At 41.3% G+C, this 24551-nt stretch overlaps 1 protein-coding gene across 2 annotated transcripts; it reads right to left on the bottom strand.

The window, feature by feature from the left end:
- Positions 1-7233: 7233 nt before the first annotated feature.
- Positions 7234-17871, bottom strand: prrx1b (paired related homeobox 1b). Of its 2 annotated transcripts, XM_042322440.1 has the most exons (5): positions 16799-17871; positions 12838-13013; positions 10401-10582; positions 8637-8698; positions 7234-8332 (listed from the first exon to the last, which is right to left on the bottom strand). In XM_042322440.1, exons 1-5 carry the CDS (start codon positions 17043-17045, stop codon positions 8277-8279), a joined length of 723 nt encoding a protein of 240 aa, XP_042178374.1. In that variant the 5' UTR covers positions 17046-17871; the 3' UTR covers positions 7234-8276. The 2 variants fall into 2 exon arrangements, with proteins under 2 accessions (XP_042178374.1, XP_042178373.1); XM_042322439.1 differs by lacking the exon at positions 8637-8698 and having other exon boundaries at positions 16799-17868.
- Between the last annotated feature and the right edge of the window lie 6680 nt (positions 17872-24551).

Raw genomic sequence — 24551 nt, forward strand, 5'->3', positions numbered from 1 at the left:
CACTAAATGGATAATTGAGACAAAAATAAACTCTGGGGTCCGCTTGCTGAAGGCCAGCTAGATGAAACAGTGTGTGTGTGTGTGTGTGTGTGTGTGTGTGTGTGTGTGTGTGTGTGTGTGTGTGTGTGTGTGTGTGTGTGTGTGTGTGTGTGTGTGTGTGTGTGTGTGTGTGTGTGTGTGTGTGTGTGTGTGTGTGTGTGTGTGTGTGTGTGTGTGTGTGTGTAGAGAGAGAGAGAGAGAGAGAGAGAGAAGACGTTTGAGAAAGAAGAGAAATAGTTTGTGAGTGTAAGACTCTCTACAGTATGTACACACGGTATGTATGTGTGTGTGTGTGTGTGTGTGTGTGATACATTTGTGCGTACTTGTGAGCGTGTGTGTGTGTATGATAGAGAGAAAGAGAGTGAGAGTGCACGCAAAGCCATCAGAGGGGAAAATTTAAGGCAGATTTTCCATGGCAGGCGTGGAATCCAAATTGCTTGTTTGGAAAGTGAATTTGCTCTGGCACACGATGTGACAATGATACTCATTTCAGAGTTTGCACACACAAACCCCAGCAGAACCAAAACTATTACTGAAAACTAAAATTGACTTCAAAGCAAGACAAATAAATACTCTCTGCCTGAGTCAAAAGACAGAACAGCTATGAAGATCTAATCTGGTAATATTTCTCATCCTGATTGGATACAACTGGTCAGCATGGAGCAGATTACGGCTCTAATAAAGACACAATTGTACATCTCCTCCTCCTCACGCCTCGGTTAGGAATATACTACAAAGTGAAGCCATTAATGTGAGGATGATCTGACGATACGTCTATTTTAAGACTGTTGGAAAGTAGATCCATTTCTTACTCCAATATTTCCCTTCAACCATAAACTGCTGTACACTACAGACATTTTAATGCTACAGACGTTTGTAATGAGATTTTCCACGACAGTTTCACAAAAAATGATGTTCACAGATGATTTAACTAACTAGTTAAATCCCGATCTAACTAACTAGTTAAAACCCTATCTAACTAGCTAGTTAGAACCCTATCTGACTAATCCTTACCCTTTACACAATTATTAATCGGAACAAGTCATACTGTATGTAGCCTGCTATAACAACATGTATGTAGGCTGCTATTAACAACATGTATGTATCCTACTATAACAACATGTATGTAGCCTACTATAACAACATGTATGTAGCCTACTATAACAACATGTATGTAGTCTACTATAACAACATGTATGTAGCCTACTATAACAACATGTATGTAGCCTACTATAACAACATGTATGTAGTCTACTATAACAACATGTATGTAGCCTCCTATTAACAACATGTATGTAGCCTACTATAACAACATGTATGTAGCCTACTATAACAACATGTATGTAGCCTACTATAACAACATGTATGTAGCCTACTATAACAACATGTATGTAGCCTACTATAACAACATGTATGTAGCCTACTATAACAACATGTATGTAGCCTACTATAACAACATGTATGTAGCCTACTATAACAACATGTATGTAGCCTACTATAACAACATGTATGTAGTCTACTATTAACAACATGTATGTAGCCTACTATAACAACATGTATGTAGCCTACTATAACAACATGTATGTAGCCTACTATAACAACATGTATGTAGCCTACTATAACAACATATATGTAGTCTACTATAAAACATGTACTATATGTAGTCTACTATAACAACATTAATGTAGGCTACTATAACAACATGTATGTAGTCTATTATAGCAACATGTACTGTATGTAGCCTACTATAACAACATGTACTGTATGTAGCCTACTATAACAACATGTATGTATCCTACTATAACAACATGTATGTAGCCTACTATAACAACATGTATGTAGTCTACTATAACAACATGTATGTAGCCTGACATAACAACATGTATGTAGCCTACTATAACAACATGTATGTAGCCTACTATAACAACATGTATGTAGCCTACTATAACAACATGGACGTAGCCTACTATAACAACATGTATGTAGCCTACTATAACAACATGTATGTAGCCTACTATAACAACATGTATGTAGCCTACTAAAACGACATGTATGTAGTCTACTATAACAACATGTACTGTATGTAGCCTACTATAACAACATGTACTGTATGTAGCCTACTAAAACGACATGTATGTAGCCTACTATAACAACATGTATGTTGCTTACTATAACAACATGTATGTAGCCTACTATAACAACATGTATGTAGTCTACTATAACAACATGTACTGTATGTAGCCTACTATAACAACATGTATGTAGCCTGACATAACAACATGTACTGTATGTAGCCTACTATAACAACATGTATGTAGTCTACTATAACAGCATTAATGTAGCCTACTATAACAACATGTACTGTATGTAGCCTACTATAACAACATGTATGTAGTCTATTATAACAGCATTAATGTAGCCTGCTATAACAACATGTATGTAGCCTGCTATTAACAACATGTATGTAGCCTACTATAACAACATGTACTGTATGTAGCCTACTATAACAACATGTATGTAGCCTGACATAACAACATGTATGTAGCCTACTATAACAACATGTATGTAGCCTACTATAACAACATGTATGTAGCCTGACATAACAACATGTATGTAGCCTACTTTAACAACATGTATGTAGTCTATTATAGCAACATGTATGTAGTCTACTATAACAGCATTAATGTAGCCTACTATAGCAACATGTTATATGTGAATGAGGTTGACTGGTCAGTGGCCCCTTCTGACCCAGTGACATTACTGCATGGAGAGACTGCAGCCAGCAGAGGGAGGAAGAGAGCTGGTTATCTGATGAAGAGTCGTTCAGGCAGGTTAGCTCCCATTGTATGCCTATGTCCATGGGCAGACTGGCCATATGGCGGACTGGTCCAGTTTTTGCCAAGTGGGACCGTCTAACTTGTTTTTTTGTTTGTAAAATGATCATTATCTGGCTAATAACAGGGGGCCTCAAGGGAAAAAAGGGGATGGTGTAAGAAATGCCAGGGCTGATTTCTGGTCCCAGTCCGCACCTACCTATGTCTGTATTTACCTGTTGGGCCCGAGCAGGCTAGTCACCCTTTCTTGTAGCTTCTTGATGACCATCACAAACATTCTAGTACCGTAGTTCGTCCATTTACCTGTCGTTGAGTAGAGTGGTTGGTTAGGTGCCATTTCCCAATGTGTAGACTATCTTCAAAAGGCCTTTATCATAGAGAACAACTCTGAATGCTAGATGGGTAAGGGCTAGGCTTGTATCGTAGGCCTTTCTAGCTTTAATCAGAAACAATCCTATGATTAGGCTCCATGATTCAGTTCTTCCATCAGCCAATCAGAAAATGGGAATGTAATATCAAATTGTGGTCACTGTCTTTGATATTGGATTGATTTGGTCAACTTTTGAAATACCAAGTAGCAAACATTAGTGACTACGAAAACAAATGTAGTGCCATTTTGACGGAACAGTGTCATTTCTGGTGGAGTGGAAAGGGCCTATGGAGTAGATTACAGCAGGCTATAGGTCCATTTTTACAACATGAATTTAAAGATTCATAAACCAAAAACTGTTATATAGACCTAAGGGTAAGGAAACAGGAAGGATATGCTGCTTGGTTATTTTTGGGGTTGTAGAGGTCAGGCAACTCAGCCTGTGTTGCGTGCAGTGAGCTCTCCTCTCCAGCTCCCTTTTCCCACACATGATGAAAGCTGTCATGTTCTGAGCCAACACGCGCATGTGTTCCACTCAGAGCAGCTCAAGCCAAACCCCTCAATCAATTTCTATTCATAAACGCCCTTTCAGCAGCAGATACTGGAAATAGTTCAGCTGTGCATGGGGAATATGTATTGCGCGCAAGAGGAATCTGATGGTGATTATATTGTGACGATGTCTCGGAACACACGTCATGTCAGTCACCGTAATTGTTGTTTTGGTCTGTACCCGGCTGCCTCTCGCCTCTCGGGGGCTGAGCAGGCCCAACCAACCATGCCACAACAGTCGGTTTAGGGCCTACACAACCCAAATGTGTATTTCACAATAATTGGCTTTCTGTGAGTTGAGAAAAACATGGGGGTGATCTTTAGGCTGAAAATGGCATTTGTTTGCCTGGCATTTACATGAGCTTCCTGTTGTCAGGCCGAATCTACACACTAGGCCTAGCTAACAGAAATGACTTTGATATCAAATACAAACATGGTGAATGTTATTTACGATTTTAAATGTACTCATTTTCAAATTCCAATAAACAAATGTGTGACGTAGCTAGCATTAGAAGTCAATTCAAAATGGCTTCAAGGTCGACTGATTATGTTCATAATGATAGTTGACTGTAGGCCACAGAGCTTTGTTTATCCTATGGCTGTTGCATCTGTATTTAAGAGAGTGTAGGCCTATAGTTCAACCTTTATTTAACTAGGCAAGTCAGTTAAGAACAAATTCTTATTCTACAATGACAGTCTACCCCAGCCAAACCCTCCCCTGTCCCGGACAACACTCGGCCAATTGTGCGCCACCCTATGGGACTCCTCATCACAGCCAGTTATGATACAGCCCGGGATTGAACCAGGGTCTGTAGTGCACCCCTACCACTGAGAGGCAGTGCCTTATACCACTGTCTCACTCAGTCAACTTAACTCTCCTTGTGTGGAACCATGTGTCTACTATAACAACCTCCACAACACAGAACATTCTTTTGGTTGTTCACCCGAAACACACACTGTTAACAGCTGTGCAGTATTTCACTCAACCTCTTCAGCTCGAGTGTTTTCTGTGCAAAGCAAAACCTCTCACTATTATAAGATCTGTGATCATGTGGCACTGACAGCATGGCGGTCGTGGGAAGTCCCTGGGAAGAGACGAGAGGGAAAAAGTGGGAGAAGGAGAAACAATAGGAAGAAGATGGGCAAGGACAGAAAAGAGAGGGATGAATAATGAAAGGAAGGAAAGGTAGATACAGAGTAGATGTGAGGAGGTTGAAGTTGATGGTTCTCTCTCTCTCTTCCACTCTCTCTCTCTTCTTCTCTCTCTCTCTCTTCCTCTCTCTCATCCTCTCTTTCACTCTGTCTCTCTCTTTCTCTCGCTCTCTCATCCCCTTTCTCATTCCCTCTCTCTTTCTCTCCTTCTCTCTATCATCCCCCTCTCACTCACTCCCTCTCTCTCTCTCTCTCTCTCTCTTTCTCTCTTTCTTTATATCTGTCTCTCACACTCACTCACACACACTCACCATACACACACGTACATAGACTCCCCCCCCCTCTCTCTCTGACTGTCTCCTTTGTAATGAGCTCCAGATGTGGAGCTGAGGGGGGGAGTGAAGGGGGAGGAGGGGGGTAGCAGCTTGCATGTCATCTGTGCGGGTGGAGAGAGAGACGCCCGTCCGAAGGGACCCTGTCAGTCCTGATGGAGTGGCCAGGGCCTGGGGCGAGGTGTGCGGAGGACAAGGAGCGAGGAGGGGTACAGGGGGCGAGGGTTAGAGGGGTGAGGAGGGGTACAGGGGGCGAGGGTTAGAGGGGTGAGGAGGGGTACAGGGGGGAGGGGGTCAGAGAGGCTGTACATCTGGAATCACTTCAGGTCAGTCTGGCCTGGCCGTGAAAGGTGAGCCAGGGCGCCACTGTGCTGTGCAGATCTGCAATGACCACGCACCCCTGGTACCTAGTACTATCCCATATAGACTACCATACAGCAAACCTCCACAGTGACCAATGCCGTCACAAACCAATATGGTCAAAAACAAGCCCTAACACTGTCTTAAAATAGTCCCTTTCTCATACACAACAAGGTGTAGGGACGACAGGCTGTAAAATACATTGGATTGCGCTGCAAAGATGTCAAACACCAGCAGTTTTATGGCAGGATATTCAGTGTCAAGTTAAGTCAACTAGTGTTTGTTTACGACAGGTTATGAAGGGCCAGTGAGTAGAAACACCTCTCCCTGCCAGCCACTGAGCACAAAGAGGCCACTGTGCCCACACTTTTAGAGAGAGGATTTCCCTCCTCGTAAATATCTGTTTTTTAAAGATGGAATATTTTTGTTTGTGGTAATCAGCAGATCGTGAAAAGCTTGAGGTTTGGAGAGTAGCGTTATTCTGAAGAAGTCTGTCCCTGGGTTATAAAACACTTTTAAGTGGACATGCACAACTTTCAAAAGGCATTTTCTCTCCAAATGGACACCAATTATTAGATTTTTTTAAAACAAATCCAATGTTTGAAATGGCCTCTGTTGCAGTTGCCGGATGGAAAAATGTCACTTGGTGTCATGGTTATTTTACAGTATGAATGATATCTATGGATATGGCCTCCTTAAGAGCATAATATTTGTTCCTTTTTATTTAGCAGAAATCTTGAGCCATACCAAGATCCAAGTCACCGTAGAAAACAGTTAAATCAAGTACAGGCTTAACTGAATGAACCACAAAGACTGAATGCAATATTACATTTTATTCAATAGTTTGGAGAATGGCCTCATCTCCGAGGGAAGATCCTCAGAGCCAGATGTGATGGCAGGTAGCTATGCGGGACTACTGGCCGGGCATCGAACCCCCCGCTGGGGTAAAGGAGTTACAATGACGCACCTTAAGGTTATTATAGCTGCTGGTGGTGGGGAGGTGAATGGTTGTTGAAAACTGTTGCTGAAAAACAGCAAGTGAGAGAACGAAGATAAGTTGACATATAAATACATCCCAAGACTTACGACCCATATTGGTTGAGCGAGAGGAAGGTGATAATTGCAAAAGTGAGCCCATAGGTTAAACATCAAGCGTGAGGAATGTGCATAATGGTGCCGTGCTTATAGGCTATAGGGTCAATAGGTGAATGTCATTCTGCACGTGGCTAATAGGAAAGAGGAGAAGAAACAAGACACTATGCCCCTAGAATAGGAAACAGAGTGAATTATGTTATGCTTCCTGGATGAAGTTAAACAAGCTTTCACACCGGCCTTCCTGATTGAACATTGGTAAATTACATTTGATATGATTCCCTTTGGTCAACACATTGTATTCTAAAAATAACTGCCAATATTCTAAAATTCTAAATATTAAAAAATTCTAAATATTAAAAAATTCTAAATATTAAAAAATTCTAGATACTCTAAAAGCGGCCTCCACATCTTTCTATTTAAATAGTTTAAATCTCATGTAGATATCGTGGCTGGATAGTGCAACCCTCAAATAGCTTTCAACCGTGTAAGTCTGACACAGTGGCATTACTTTGCTTGAGTTTATTAATATACATGATTATCTGTTACAAATAAAGAATATCATACAAAGATGAAGCGAAACTCCGGTCTTGGATTCAGAAATAGGTTACATTAGCCTTTCCTGTATAGTGTACCATGGCATTACATGAATCAAAATGCGTCGGAAAAAGGTTTGCTTGTCAGTGGAATAAAATGGAAAGAAATGTGAGAAGAAAAAATATTAAAACGTATAAATGTTTGTAACCTCCCAAGGATAAGTCCTTGTTGATGTTGTTGTTGTTGTTGATCAGGAAGTTACTCATCCCATTCTGCTGTTATAATCCTATTGAATGCTCTATAATAAAAATACAGGAAACTCCATTTGAAAAATCGTCCATCCTGGTGTCTCCTCCTCATCTCCTCCTCACCCCAAGGAAGTGGTCACTGTGGTCTTGACCGTGAATAAAAGTAGAAATGGACACTGACAGCCTGACAGTCAGATTGATTCTGTCAGGATTTCCATATCTTTGGAGACTAGCCTTTCATTCAGTCAAAACCAAATTGAAAGAAATAATAAAAACAGTCATTTGCTACAGCATCCAGTCCCAGTCTAGATGTCTTTGGTTTAATTGGTTGATCTCTTTGGTTTAATTGGTTGATCTCTTTTGATTAATTGGTTAGTACAGACAGCGACAGTTCAGCGATGCTCAGGATAGGAGAGACGCGGCTCACAGAAACAGCCTCTCATGATTCCCCCGCATCGCTTGCTTTCTCATCAGATGCTTCAGGTTTGCGGACAGTATAGGAAGCAGGTCCATCGCTATAGCTCCGGAACGAGAGGAGACTTCAAGCTAAAATGGAGGGCAGATCTTAATCATCCCTGTGGGGGCCAGGCAGGGGTCTTACTGTCTGTCTGTGTGGGACAGACGTGTGAGAGAGAGAGAGAGAGACCCCAGCCCCACCATGAAGCCTCTCTCTCCCCCCTCTCTCCTCAGTTGACCGTGGGCACGTGGTTCAAGCTGTACTCCTTGGCTTTGAGCCGCAGGTTGGCGATGCTGTTAGCCATGTTCATTCCCTGGGATGTATTGGGGTTGGAGCATGTGGGGGGGTAGGTTGCCATGGCACTGGAGGAGAGAACGGTACAGAGGGCAAAGGTCAGATAGAACTGTAACCAGCGGCGATGGAGCCAACATGACAATGTGAGTTCAACTAGAATAGCATTGTTATTAACATCACAGAGCTCATCATGAGGAAAAACATCAAATGTGTTTAATTGTTCATTGCTGTAAAAGTCAAGATTTTGGCAGTCTTTTTAATGATGACTGAATAATTCATTTGTTTTGACTTACTCTGGAAAATACCAAGACACATCAAGCCAAAAAATCAAAAAATAAGGAACCACATGTAGTAAAGTGAAAGAGTACTTGCTTTGTGAGGGCAGCATTTTCTGTGGCACTCGCATTGGCACTCCCTCCGGCATTGGGTACCAGCTTAATAAGAATATATAAATGGTGATGTATGTGTTAGCACCACATTAGTGTGATATTATTCACTGGAATTACTTCTGGTCATGTGACTATCCACTATAGTGAGTACAGCCGGGCCAGAAAGTCATCCCAATTTAGTCATTTAGCAGACGCTCATATCCAGAGCAACTTGCCTACATTTTATTATTTGTCCCCCTCGGGAATCAAACCCACAACCTTGGTGATGCATGCTCCATGCTCTACCACCTGAGCCACATGGGTTCCCCACTGAGATACAGTTGGAGAATGGAGCCTTTGGTCATAGCGCCCAGGCCAGAAATGTTATACTTAGTTTCATGGGGGGTTTACTGTAAATCACAACCAATGTAACCAGAGGCACAAAAAATCCTGCCCAGTGGAGCCTGCTGTTGCTCTAGTGTTTATTATTTGGTATTGTATAACAGAGAAGGTCACAGGGATCAACAGTGGATTTAATACGGTTTGTTTTCAGATTATCACCTCATCACGAGGGCCATTGGATCTCATTCCTCCCTCGTGTTAAAAGGAGAATGGAGAAAAGGAATGAAAAGAGAGAAAGACTGACCTGTTTACAGATACTCTGTAGTTCTAGAAATAGGACTCACTCTATATTGTGCCACCATAGATTATACAAAACATTCATGGACTGTGTTTTTAGAATATTAGTTTGTGATGGGTATAAGAAAGGTCATTGGAGAGAGTGTAGAACTGGCAAAAACTGAGAGATGGAGAGGAAAGTATAGGTCTGACTGAATTTAACCACTAAAACTATGACAAATAGGGCCAGGTTTTTCTACTGTTACTTGTAACACAAATCTTCAAAAAGAAACACACTTTTGACTAAACCTGACTATTGTTTATCAAAGCCAAGGTCGAATACAGTGACTGTTTCATTGGATCCAGGTGGACCCAGGTGGACCAGGTAAGAAAGGAGAGGATCTGTGAAGGGGGTTGGAGGTTAGGGGTGGTGGGGTGGTGGGGTGTGTCAGGGGTTGGAGGTTAGGGGTGGTGGGGTGGTGGGGTGTTGTGAAAGGAGAGGGGGTGTATGCAGGTAAGAAAGGAGGAGGAAGTGGGGTGGTGGGGTGTTAGTGAGGTGAGGGGGGTTGGAGGTTAGGGGTGGTGGGGTGGGGGTGGGGTAGTGAAAGGAGAGAGGGGGTTGGAGGTTGGAGGTTAGGGGTGGTGGGGTGGTGGGGTGTTAGTGAAGGAGAGAGGGAGAGGGGTTGGAGGTTAGGGGTGGTGGGGTGGTGGGGGGTGGTGGGGTGGTGGGGTGTTAGTGAAAGGAGAGGGGTTTGGAGGTTAGGGGTGGTGGGGTGTTGGTGGGGTGTGAGAGGAGAGGGGTTTGGAGGAGGGGTGGTGGGGTGTTAGTTGGAGGTTTGATGGGGTGGTGGGGTGGTGGGGTGTTAGGGGTGAAAGGAGAGGGGTTGGAGATTGGTTAGCGAAAGGAGAGGGGTTTGGAGGTTAGGGGTGGTGGGATGGTGGGGTGTTAGTGAGAGGAGAGGGGTTTGGAGGTTAGTGAGAGGAGAGGGGGCATTAAGGAAGAGGGGGGGGTGGCATTAGGGTTAAAGTGTGGTTATTGCAGGAGCAAGGGGTGAGAGGTAGCCTGGGGTCTGAAGGAGAGAGCGGTTGGATCTGTGTTTTCGGTGAAAGGGGTAGAGCTATGACAATGATAGGAAGGGGGGGGGTCTACCTGTAAGGAGAGGCACTGCCCCAGGATAGGTAGTCATTTGGGCGGGGGGCCGGACGGGGTACGATGGGCTGCTCGACGGCCGTGACGTCCCCGGAGTAGGACTTAAGGAGCGAGGCGTTCTTGCTGGCCAACATGGCTCGCTCGTTCCGACGAAACTTTGCTCTTCTATTCTGAAACCACACCTGGGAAAAATACATACAAATGAGCGCACGTTCAAAGAATTAATGTACAGTAGTCCCTCAAATAAAAGCAGTCCAATTGATAATGACAGTAATTCTAGACGTTTAATTTAGCTACAGTTTATAAACTACTTTTAATACTGATACAAATCCTTCACACTATATCTCTATGTAAAGTGTTATTCATATCTTAATATTTCAGAACTTATATCATATTTAACTCCTGAATTTAATGATATCAACTACTTCTCCATGAGATTCATGTTTTACATTTCACAATGTGTAAAAAAGGATTAACATGCATGTTTTAATTTTTTTTTTTTTTTTAAACCTTTGTTCATATCTAATAGATACTGTAACACTGAGCCGTATCTCTCAGCACGCCATGATGATGAAATACTGTCCCTTCAGTGTCGAGTCTTCCATACTCAACCACACACACACACACACACACACACACACACACACACACACACACACACACACACACACACACACACACACACACACACACACACACACACACACACACACACACACACACACACACACACACACACACACACACACACACACCACATGCCTCCTTTGTTAGCAGATCAAGGGCCTGACTGGGGAACTAATAATGCCGTTCCTCACTCTGAAATCAAATCCATTATTAAACGTTTTGGGAGCGCCGAGGCTCGGGAGGCACAGCTTTACGCAGCGCCTCAGGAATGAGCCCAAAGTCTCTTTTATCAAAGGATTTCTGCATCCCGCTCTGGTACGAATTAATCGCAGATGTTCGCTCTCTCTCCTTCACTCTCTTGTTCAGTCTCTCCCTTTCTCTCTCTTTCTCCAGCTCTCTCTCCTTCACTCTCTTGTTCAGTCTCTCCCTTTCTCTCTCTTTCTCCATCTCTCTCTCTCTCACACACACACACACACCCACACATACACAACTGTGACATCAAGATCTACCCAATATTTTTAATAAATATCATACAGTTGTCTGATATAGAGAAATAGCCTGCAAGGTCCTTGGGTCCTAATAGTTTCCATGATTAGAGGACACAAGAACGTGGGAGCCTGAGGATCACCTATTAGGATTATGCTGTGGAGTCCTCTTTATGATGAGATAACACAAGAACGTGGGAGCCTGAGGATCACCTATTAGGATTATGCTGTGGAGTCCTCTTTATGATGAGATAACACAAGAACGTGGGAGCCTGAGGATCACCTATTAGGATTATGCTGTGGAGTCCTCTTTATGATGAGATAACACAAGAACGTGGGAGCCTGAGGATCACCTATTAGGATTATGCTGTGGAGTCCTCTTTATGATGAGATAACACAAGAACGTGGGAGCCTGAGGATCACCTATTAGGATTATGCTGTGGAGTCCTCTTTATGATGAGATAACACAAGAACGTGGGAGCCTGAGGATCACCTATTAGGATTATGCTGTGGAGTCCTCTTTATGATGAGATAACACAAGAACGTGGGAGCCTGAGGATCACCTATTAGGATTATGCTGTGGAGTCCTCTTTATGATGAGATAACACAAGAACGTGGGAGCCTGAGGATCACCTATTAGGATTATGCTGTGGAGTCCTCTTTATGATGAGATAACACAAGAACGTGGGAGCCTGAGGATCACCTATTAGGATTATGCTGTGGAGTCCTCTTTATGATGAGATAACACAAGATCACCTATTAGGATTATGCTGTGGAGTCCTCTTTATGATGAGTGGGAGCCTGAGGATCACCTATTAGGATTATGCTGTGGAGTCCTCTTTATGATGAGATAACACAAGAACGTGGGAGCCTGAGGATCACCTATTAGGATTATGCTGTGGAGTCCTCTTTATGATGAGATAACACAAGAACGTGGGAGCCTGAGGATCACCTATTAGGATTATGCTGTGGAGTCCTCTTTATGATGAGATAACACAAGAACGTGGGAGCCTGAGGATCACCTATTAGGATTATGCTGTGGAGTCCTCTTTATGATGAGATAACACAAGAACGTGGGAGCCTGAGGATCACCTATTAGGATTATGCTGTGGAGTCCTCTTTATGATGAGATAACACAAGAACGTGGGAGCCTGAAGATCACTTATTAGGATCACCTGGCTCGGGCTATTAGGATTACAGTATGCTAATGACTGGGAGGTCGTGGTTCTCTGTGGCTCAGTTGGTAGAGCCGATGAGGCCACCCAAACTAAAAATGTATGTTTAGGATAAAAGCGTCTGCTAAATGGCATATACTGTGATCCTACCTGCACCCGTGCCTCTGTGAGGTTGACCCTGCGTGCCAGGTCCTCTCTGACGAAGGCGTCGGGGTAGTGTGTCCTCTCAAACACCCTCTCCAGAGCCTGCAGCTGGCTGCTGTTGAACGTAGTTCTGTTCCTCCTCTGTTTCCTCTTCTTCTTCTCCTCTGCGTTCAGCTGCTCATCTACAACACAACATCATGGTCAGACACAGGAAATACTTCGCACAGACTAACTTGAATATGATCTGTGATCTAACAGAAACAGTAAACATCCTCTCACTGTTGGCTGTCTGCTCCCAATAAGTATTTTTATATCCTACCTTTGTTTATCCCATTTATACGCATACAGGTTCACACAGATAAACATACTACGATAGAGATATATATTATATTTTATATGGTGTATAATGTACCTAATACAGGTTCACACAGATAAACATACTACGATAGAGATATATATTATATTTTATACGGTGTATAATGTACCTAATACAGGTTCACACAGACAAACATACTACGATAGAGATATATATTATATTTTATACAGTGTATAATGTACCTAATACAGGTACACACACATAGGCTTACAGTACATAAACACTTCCTGTCAATAGCACCATATCCTCACTGTGGACTGTTTCTACAACCCAGTTTGTTGTCATCATGTAACGTAATGAGAGAAAGAGGGAAAGGTAGAGGTGGGGAGAAAGAGAGAGAGAGACATCGTTACAACACTGTATATAGCCATAATATGACATTTGAGAGAGAGAGAGAGAGAGAGAGAGAGAGAGAGAGAGAGAGAGAGAGAGAGAGAGAGAGAGAGAGGAATATAGAGTTGGAGGGAGAGAGAGCAGGAGAGAGTGAGAAGACTTCTTGTCAATCACCAACTATGTATGCTTTATTTCTCTCCTCAGAGGATGTATAACCTCTTCTATGACCTTATTGTACTGAGAATGTTATAATTGTTACTGTTGCTACAGTGGGTGAATGTGTGAATCCAAATTAAGCCTACAAGTCTCTTTTGGGGGATAGTTGCACAATTTCACACGGAAGAACAACCATTTACAGTTCTCAGTAAGTTCCCACAATGTTGTCATCTTTTACCCATTCATCAACGGAAAACCATGATGAATGCACTGAACAACAGCCATGACGTTTCTATTAAAAGGCCTATTCTCTTAGTAAGTTTATTTTCTTTATAGCAAGGCAACACAGAATGGAGTATATATTAAACTTCATGTTTCTCTTTATTTTACCAATCACATTTTCTGTCGCCTATTGCTGTGGTTGGCCTTGTGGTCGAATGTTTGGAAGACTCAAGAAGGCCCCAACATTTATATGCTAGGGCAGGCTTAACATAAATGTTAAATCAGTACCTTGTCCATTTCAACGTTTTAAATATGTAGGTTTTATATCAGGAATACACCCGGAGAGACTAATAATACAAAAAAAAAAAATTGCGCACAGTCGACATTGGGAACACAGTCGACATTGGGAACACAGTCGACATTGGGAACACAGTCGACATTGGGAACACAGTCGACATTGGGAACACAGTCGACATTGGGAACACAGTCGACATTGGGAACACAGTTCCAGGGCTATAAGAGGCTTATCTTAATTATACCATTAACGATCAAATACTGTGTAAAAAAAAGTTTGAAACTAGAATGTATAAAATACATGTATTATGTTATGCTAATAATTTATATTAATCTGAAACCAATTGTGAATTCTGTAAAGTTGCAATTGCACTCATTGTAATAGGGTATCTTGTTGTAAACTAATGATAAAAGAACAACTGCTAAGTCACACGTAGCAGCAGACGCTATAACAGGACATAAAGGCTATTTCTGTTATCATGTTACTCATATCAATTACATGTATCATAGCGTAATGGGCGTGGGAAATGGGCTTCAAAAATCATTATTAGGCTAAATAATTGTGCATAAAAAAATATACACATTTTTTCAAATACAACGATTGCCAAAATAATATAATCGATATAGGCTATTTGTTTCTATCACATTTAGCTGAGGTTTATTCGTTGCCAAAAAGGATCATGTGTAAGTTTCGAAATTACAAATTTAAACATGAACTGAAAATCGATTGGATAGTTCTGCACTAGGAAAATACCCACTGGGCACAAATGTCAGTTCAACGTCTAGTTTTGATTTACATTTGGTTGAGTTGTCAACTAAGGTGAATTCAAAGTGAAATCAACCAACAATGTCACTATGTCATTGGATTTAGGTTGCAGGTTGGGTGAAGAAAAAAAAACTAAAACCCTTACATTGATGACTTTTGCAAATCCAAACTGTTTTCCACGTCATCAGTTATTATTTTTTTATGATTATTATTATTATTATGATTATGATTATTATTATTTATGATTATTAACGATTATTCAACCCGTTTTTGCCCAGTAGGTATGTTGTTTGTCCCTGCTAAAATAATACATTAAAATCATGTTATTATGTGAAGGCCTAAGAAATATAATAATCTGAGCTGAAAACATTAGGCCAAAGGTGCAGTTGTTGTTTGCATACTGACAAATGGCGTGATGCTTTACTGGAGGCTGATCGAACCACATAAGAAACCTTTTATGTGGTAAACGGGGTGAAAACCATTCAATTTCAACGGATGCCTATAATCATGATGATTTAGGCCTTTAACCAAATTATAGTAGTCTAGAGCCTACTGCGATCTGACTCCATGAAAAAAAATGTTTATGGGAATTAGTTAAAGCTCGTGTGAAATTGTTGGTAATATATTGTAAAAGTAAGAAAATTCACAACGATTTATGGGCTTTGCATGATGTTAATTGTCCAAGCTATGTGTTCCGCCTCCTAATATTACACGTTTATTGCTTGATTTCTGTAGGCCTAAATGTGTTTACGAATACCAAACATTACACAAACATCCCAACATGATTAATTACGGAACATAGTTATTCTTGACAAGCAGATCTAATGACGTTGTGTTATTTGATCCCGTAATTGTCACAGCCACGTCAACAGGACACATCCGATAATTATGACAAATTGTTATGTAGAAATATTCTGAAGTTGTTTGACAAGCGAAATAACTGTGAATTAACGACATCAACTTGCGCCTTCCCTTACCCACGTTTCTCACATACCTCTCCTCGAGGTCCGATTTACCCGTAAAATAACAATAACACTCATTAAACCCTAACGTTTCTGTCAACCTCTCCAAATGACTCTGGATAGGAGGGCGTATCACCCGGGACCTGACGGGTTCATTTACTCTCTCAACAGTATGGCTGAATGGGGAAAACCCGCTGTGTTCTTTTGCTTTTAATGGGGTGTATCCAAATGGACTTCTGTCTCCTCTATCGCATTAAAAAAAATATATATATAGACAAACCACATTTCAGGCTATCCTCCTGACCCATCTAAGTAATCAAGGCAGTTTTGGACGCCTCCATAGTAGTGTTTGTTTGGATGTATTATTGTAAAGCTTGCCTTTCCCATAATATTTATTTTGTTGACCATATCCACCAACATCGCCATACTTCGTTGACGTCAAAGTGTTAATGGTAAATGAATGGTCGTTTTCAGTGTAGTCGTCAGAGACGATATATTACCACGAGTCACGAAGGACTCTATATTTCAACGGGAAAAGACTGTGCAAGACTTAATGAAAATAAATGAAAGTAGCTTGCAGTATTGTGCTCATAATTCTGTACGGTATTTGTTCACACTGTACACTGCAATTCTTCTCCAAAGAGGCCCACTCAAATTACCGATGGAGCACACCAACATGGGTTCAAACCTCAAATCATGCGGATTATTTTGCGAATTATTAACAACATGGGTTCCTATAGTTTACACGATATAGACCTAGCCTGCATTTGCTAATGTAGCCTGATAATCCATTTCTGCGTTAAGGTGTTAATCAGTCCCGAGTGTATAGGCTGCACTTGGTGTCCACTTCTTACTTACTCTCCTGCTGGGTGGTGTCGCTCCCACTGGTCAGCCCCGGGGACTCCAGCATATTCCTCCCTGCCTCACCGACACTCTCGTCCGCCTGTGTCCCAACCATTTCCCTGGCCTCCTCCAGATCCAACAGGTGGCTCACGGAGAAGTTCTTTTTGGCTTGAAGGTTTTCCAGATTCGATGTAATCGGACTCTCCAAGCGATTTGATATCGTTGCTTGCCTGTCCCTTACATGTGCATAGCTAGAAGTCATGACGCAAATAGGATACAGTAGAAAAAAACTGAGCAATAATAATAAGCGAGCCAAAAGTATCCTTGCACATAGAACGCACGAACAGGAACAGCGCCTAAAAACCAGCCGGAGAAACCTCAGTTTTCCAAGCAAAGCACAGTTGCTGCTCACATCCAGACGCAGCAGCGGCAGTAAACCAAACTTCTACAGATAGAAGAAAAAAGCTTTTCCCCTTGTTTGCTTTCCCTCGATCACAAATCTCTACGCATCCGGTCCATCCATACACGCGCATAAACAACAAATAGAGTCTCCATATAAAATCACAGCGTCCTGCATCTGGGTTTTCAAGAAGTCCTCTTAAAAAGTCCTCCCCACTTCCCACTCCTGTTGACTCACGGTCGCAACTGACTGAGCTTAACTGATGCCGAACAGATGCGTTCGTGTGTGCGTAAAGCTGGCTCAGCTCAGGGCTGAACGCACTGGGAAACTGACTCTGCAATGGCTAAGGCACCTTTCTTGGAACTATTGCCTTTTCTCAGTGAGAATCAGTCGACTCTCTCTTGCTTTCCCTTCACTCTCTCTCTGCTTCTCTCTTGCTCTGGCACTTCAAATGAGGCGCACGCTGGCACGCTGCGGATGCTGCCTGAACCAGCCGGGGAGTAAATGAAACTCTGAGACTCCTGGGAGGGTAGATGGACCATAATAGGAGTCCGTAATTACGTGGCGATGCTTGTGTGCTGTTTCTGACGTTTCACAGAGCCCCTCGCTACGCTCCCGTCCTCCTCAAGCTCTACCCTCCCCTTTCAGCAGCAAACAACCACACCAACAACATCTCCACCACCCAAAACCCACTGATTAAGGCTTTTTAACGAATCTCTGGCAACCTTAACCAACCCCTTGGACCCCGCGGCGGGAAGAGCCCCAGGAGCTCTGGAGGGGAGGGATAATTATCACCCCATGTGATGATAGCGTCAGTAAAGAGATTTTAACTGTCGGGGTATATCGGCCCCAGACCAACCCAATCACTATTACTGTTCAGGACGATTTATTGTCAATGTCTCCTCGTAAAACTGTTATCAGAACAGCAATTATGCAGTATACTTTGAATAACCACATATCTAATGAACATGTTGCCATGGGCCACATGTTCATCAGATATGTGGTTATTCAAAGTATACTGCATAATTGCTGTTCTGATAACAGTTTTACGAGGAGACATTGACAATAAATCGTCCTGAACACAAATAAAGAACCTCTCCTTTCCAGCTCATATAGCTAGCTCAAAATAATACCAAATAAAAACAATGGTAAACAATACATTCTTAATTAATCAACTGTAATAATGCCGTTATTGGCATTGCTTAGCTATGATTCACCCTGGCACACAATAGGCTATAACCAAAGCCAAACCCCAGACATTCTAATAGGCTGCACAAGCCGTTGTCTGACAAACATACATTTGTAATACTCTGGGTTTAGTGCAAAATTCTATTCAGAATTGTTGGAATTGGGGTCTCATTTGTGTGCGCTCTGACTGGGGGTCTTGACAGGGGGGCTCGGGGTGGGATGGAGGAATGGAGGGATGGAGGGAGTGACGTGTTTAGATGGCAGGAGTATAGACCCACTATAGGCTCCATACTGCCGTAGACATCCCGTAGATTCCAGCCCCTGATCTGGGAAAAGAACCCTTGATGCCATCAAAGGGACGCGGATTGAATCCAGATGTTATTTTCTCGTTCTTTCCATGTATTTAATGAAGGCGCGGGGATAGAGTAGTGTTTTTCATCATTAGTTTTCCCTCCAGATTTTTTTTCCCTGCCTACACGTTCATTCCAGTGCCAGTGTCGAAAGCCTCCCCAACAGTCTCGGCCTAAACCTCAAAGCTCCATCTAGGCTACTCTTTTCACTCCCGCTTAAATAATGTTATACGACAAAGTTACGACAAAACCTATTCCTTCGTGTTTGTCTGGCCAAAAAGAAAGGTCAATGTTACTCTGTATGAAATGTACCATCCGAAGTCTGGCCTGACCTTTGGAACTATAGGTCTATTCCGGCAAAAAATAAATATATTCATATGATTATTTCTAATTTGAACTCCTTATAGCCTGCATACTGATATGCATACCGTATTAAGCGTGGCACATGCATGTACAAATATCGTATTCAAAGTAGCAAAGGGAAGTTTCGGGAGAGGAGAATATTTGTGAAATGGTTTTTAACATCAGCTATTGCCGCCTAAATGCCCATAAAAGCCCCAATCTCTGCACATTTGCAAGGGTCAAGCAAACATGTTTTGCTCGATAAAGGTCAAAATGTAAACAGCACTTTTGTAATTAATATGTAATTAAAAAGCAGAAACATCGTTACCAATCCATCCAAGGAATCAAATTACGCCCATGCGCTATAGTTGCGTCTTTACACACGTGGACCATTGACCCTTGATTGTCATTTCAGGCAAAGGCAATGATTAGTCTGACAAAAAAAACATACTAATTCACCGTTAATATGTTAATGGTTATATAAAAAAAGCACAAATAAATCAACGTTTGAGTTGCCATGTCTCCATTATGTTTAACTTCTAGGAATTTTTTTCACCGAATTTTTAATCCTTGTTAAACGTAATAAACTCAAATGCACCGACATATTACGAACAATGGGGAAGAAACAACGAATTTAACGTAAATGGAAAAAGGGAGGAAAGGGAGACGTGCGCAGTTACAGTGAAATACCGTTATTGCGTTGCTGTAAACCGATGTCTAAGATTCAATAAGATAATTTGATAACACACTTTACACTTAATTTTGGCCATCTTCATAACAGTTCAATCATTGCTTCGTGCATATTATGTGCAGTTAAGGAATTCTCTCTGGATATTCAAAGAGTGGCTACAGGCATAAGAGAAACGTAAGGTACTAGGCATACATCATTTTGATCCATCATTTGTGAAAGCTGTGTAACAGTCAGTAAAGATAGGCTACAGAGAATCGTACAAAATGGGTGCTGAGAAGACATGTCACAGAAAAAACATTTGGGAAAGAAAGACGTTTTCAGTTTTTCAAGGAGCAAGAATTGTGTACCACAATTAAAATGTTGAAATAATCTACACATAATGTATTTTTGGGGGAATACCTGTTTTTTCAGACAATAACATGAGTACAGAAACATAATACAGTGTAAATAATAACCGAAAGGTTTGAAATAATGGGCAATAATGTCGGCCTACTTTAACAAGGCCTATTGGGTTTTAGATTTGAGGTTTATGGAGCAATGACATGAAGTATATGCTCTAAAATATAGTTCCAGCTTTGGGACGCATGAAACCGTTGCCTACAGAAGAAGGCAACAGCAGCCGTTGGCTTTATAATGAGAATCAGCGCTGGTGAATTAATTTCACACGCGCATGGCTTTGTAAACTCGGCGTGTTGTTTAATCGGGAGCAGATTGGTTTTTATGTCGGAACACAACACAGGCAGTTTGCAATTAGCGTGAGAGAGTTTTCAATGTTGGAACAATAGAGGTAGAGACTAGAGAGAGAGAGAGAGACCGTGTCGCATGTCCCTTCAGAGTCGCATGGCCCAAATGGCAGAGAGGGACTGAAATTTAACACACAATGACGTATCGGCAATACGGTTATCAATACTATATCCAAGTGGAAACACTTGCAGTAAATTATCTACTGTTATACCACGAACCAGTAAAAATTAAACAGCTTCTGTGCGTTCAAATTATTTAGATGATCTCGATTAGAAATGGCCAATGTTGATTATATTGTTATTGAAAACATCTGCCAATTGTGGATTCGAATGTTGTAATCCGAACTCGGTGCCTGCGCGAGGGATTTGCAGTTCAACAGGTCTCAAAATGAGAATTCCCTCGTCGCAGCAATCAGTGATGGAGAGGGGGTGGAGGGGATGGGGGGGCAACACATAGTTTCGAGTCCAGGATATGGAGAGTCAACTAGGAGGCTATTTTACTCCCAATTAGAGAAATAAAGGTGGACATGGGCCAACGCGCTAACCCAATAGGCACTAAGGGTCACTGGACAGCACTGCAGCCAGCCAGTCAGCCCGGCGGACAGAGACGCATGCTGCCGACTAAGATGAGTACAAGTTATTCAGCCAAGGGCAAGGCAATATTTCAGCTAATACACCACTAAATCAGCAACAACAGAAAAACATACAAAGTGTGTGTTTTCATTGGGGGAATTGAATAAGCGCTGGTTGGTTGACCAAACTGCAATTATCCTTAAAGTCAATGGCAATGCAAATGCAGGCCTAGTAACCTTCAGTGTTTCTCAGAACAATTTTCAACAATTTCGATGCGTATTTACATAATTATTCAAACACAGGCCTACATTTTTTTTACAAGTAACGAAAATTCAAAGTAGGCTAAATTAAATAATATACAATATACAATTAAATAATATACAATATAAAATCAAATTAACTTTCGTTCAATAAGCTATATACAGGCCTAGCGGTTTCTAAATTAATAATTGTATGTCATACACTTAAAAGAGAAAATGAATATGTCTGATTCCATATCATATCTGATAACATGAGCAGGCTAGGCCTGGCCTGGCTTAAATGCTTATTACACTGATTCCACGGGCCATTAAGCCCACATTATCAATATGAAAATGTATAGCAAAAACTGTATTTTCTCTCTCTCTCTAATTCAGGGTAAGCATATGTTTCACACAGTTCCATATTTTTTTATTTTATTTATACCTTTATTTAACTAGGCAAGTCAGTTGAGAACAAATTCTTATTTTCAATGACGGCCTAGGAACAGTGGGTTAACTGGCTGTTCTGGGGCAAAACGACAGATTTGTACCTTGTCAGCTCGGGGATTTGAACTTGCAACCTTTCGGTTACTAGTCCAACACTCTAACCACTAGTCTACCCTGCCGCCACTATATATCTACAGCTGTATTACCGATTTCAATATGGCTGAGGCTAACAAATAGACCTATCATTTAGAAATACCTTGATAAATAACGTGATCGAAGAAGCCCAAATATAGGCTACACCTTGGCCTATTAGAGCCTTTACACAAATATATATATTTTTTACCGCCATAAGCAAACTGTGCAGTGCAGTTATAATTGAACTCTCGACCATGAACTTTAACTCATAAATAATTAACAAATAGCGTATCAGTTGTTTAATGTCAGTGTACTTTTTGATAGGCTAATTTGAAATTAAAAGTGTACTTTTCCCTATATATGTTGAAAATAAAAGCGCATCAGGAATTAATTATATATAGCATATTCATTAATTAAAACATTTGGGCTATTGGGCCAAAGCCTTAATTATTCATAATTTATGCAAATACAATTCATTTTCCATACTCCAGTGTCAAGGTCAAAATTCAATAACGCCGACAGGCCAGATGGCGGAGATTTTCAGTAAAAGTTGATCTCACAGCTTCTCTGTGGTTGGTTCTCGGGTTACACGGCCCTTCTCGACCTGTCTAGGGACTCTAGCGCCACATAAATCACACAGTGCTCTAGAAGTCTACTGCTTTCTGAAGTTGTTGGGCTTTACCGCTTCACCAAACCCAATGGCTAATAGTCAATTCCAATTCGTGTTTTTGTATACTTCTACCTTATAGCCTTTAGATTCTATAATAGTTGGTCACATACCCTACTGAATTAGGGCGGCCTCTATAGTTAAATTAGTACAACTCAGCTCTATATTTTTTCAATACGATTTATCCCATAGAAGAACAGTCGCTATACTATTTTCTGAGGCATAGATGCACTATTAGGCCATAAGCAATGGCATACACGCAAATACCGGTAGGCTTTAAACATCCATCAATAAATAACATTGTTATTAAATCAAATTAGTAAAATATCATCATTTCAGGCAGGATATTAAACGCATTAAAGCGTTGACCTGTGAGGTGGCGGGGACATTCAGTGGTCACTCACTACTCGCTAACTAATTAAAAGAGCTGGGTTTATGGTCTCCCTTTCAGACGGCCAGATGTGACCAATGCGCTGTAAAATCTGAGCGGTTTACAGAACGCTTACTGCACTTTAAAATGACTTGAAAAAGCGATGGGAGTTCGAAACTATTCTCACTAAACTCCACTACGGCACCACAAGCTCCAATAAGGAATCCGCTTACCTTACAGCACCTAGAAAGACAGAATGAAACAGATCATTCAAAATACTACATTTCGTATAATAAATATGACAAAAACAAAGCAAATCATAAGAGATAAAAGTTTCGTATTAATTTAATTATAATACTTCATTCATACTAATTTAACCAACAAAGATGACATGAAGTGTTACATTTGAACAGGTTTTGTGCAGTTGCATTCATGTTCAGAATATTTATTTTTTAAATTAAAAAATGAACACATACCCAAATACTAACCACATAGTGTAAAAATAATACATGTTTAAATATCCACCCACTTTTAATAAGCCCATTTCCATACAAAACAACAGATGTTGGATTTAAACAAATTCACACAACATTCATTCTAAGGATAATATTTGAAAAACAAACCACTTGGTAGCATTTGGTACTCCCTGGCACACACAGGGGCATAAAGCTGGTTTTTACACACAAAACAACTAGCTGCAGCACACTCATATCAGATACATGTTATATTGCTGTAGACACATTTGTACCATAGAGTGCCACTGAAAACAAGCTGTTCTAAAGCCATAACAGTAAAGCAGCAACATGCCATGGAGCAGTTCGCTCAGAGCATACATACATTATGAGATATCACCTTACCATTCCTTAGGAAGCCTGCTGGAGATCTACAAGTCTTTAATATGCCTGAGACAGAGTTTGGTTTTGGGAAATACCAGCCCTTCGATAGCAAAACCCCGACAGATATTATGTTGATCTACAACATACAGAGAGAATAGATCTGGCAGCACTGCTTTGTGAACACAAGTATCTTCTATTCATCTGTAGCCTGGATCTGCACAGAGGAATATTCAGGGGTTTAATGTTAACCACCTCCTTTCAGCTTCACCATAAAGACAAAGCAGGCCAATTTAAAAAAAAAAATGGCTATGCTTTCAGCTCTACATATTCTTGGCTAGGCATGACACAGAGAGTATTCACTTCGGATGTAAATATTGTGCAAAATAAGTGCTTGAAGCATTTTTGACACAGCCACATTAAGAGCATACAGACAAACCACCCGACAAACAGTAAGAAAATACCAATGTTGTTCGCTCCACAATGAAGACTCAGTGAGCCAGTTCTCAGACAGTACAAATCTAAATGAATTTCCCCCAATGGTAGAATGTTTATACATATACAGTACACAGGATTGTTACACAAAGAGGAAACATCCCCTAATGGATGTATTGGACATACAGTATTAATATACTGAAGCTAGATAGTAACGGGCAGGACTGACATTCTGGGTCAGTATGAGTGAACAGTGAAAGTAAGGGCTGACATCTCATGGACCACCCCTCCCCTCGTCTCAGGAAGCAGAAGCCGGGGCCTCAGCCTCGCTCTGCCCCGCTAGGGGGATGTTGGC

This window comes from Oncorhynchus tshawytscha, linkage group LG05 (assembly GCF_018296145.1).
Source record: "Oncorhynchus tshawytscha isolate Ot180627B linkage group LG05, Otsh_v2.0, whole genome shotgun sequence".
Taxonomy (NCBI): Eukaryota; Metazoa; Chordata; class Actinopteri; order Salmoniformes; family Salmonidae; genus Oncorhynchus; species Oncorhynchus tshawytscha.

Excerpts from the sequence above, each read along its gene's own strand:
- prrx1b (XM_042322439.1), bottom strand. The coding sequence starts at position 17,045 with ATGACTTCTAGCTATGCACATGTAAGGGACAGGCAAGCAACGATATCA. Across the intron at positions 13,014-16,798 it reads CGACACCACCCAGCAGGAGA|ATGAGCAGCTGAACGCAGAG; the intron begins GTAAGTAAGAAG and ends GTTGTGTTGTAG. Across the intron at positions 10,583-12,837 it reads TCACAGAGGCACGGGTGCAG|GTGTGGTTTCAGAATAGAAG; the intron begins GTAGGATCACAG and ends TATTTTTCCCAG.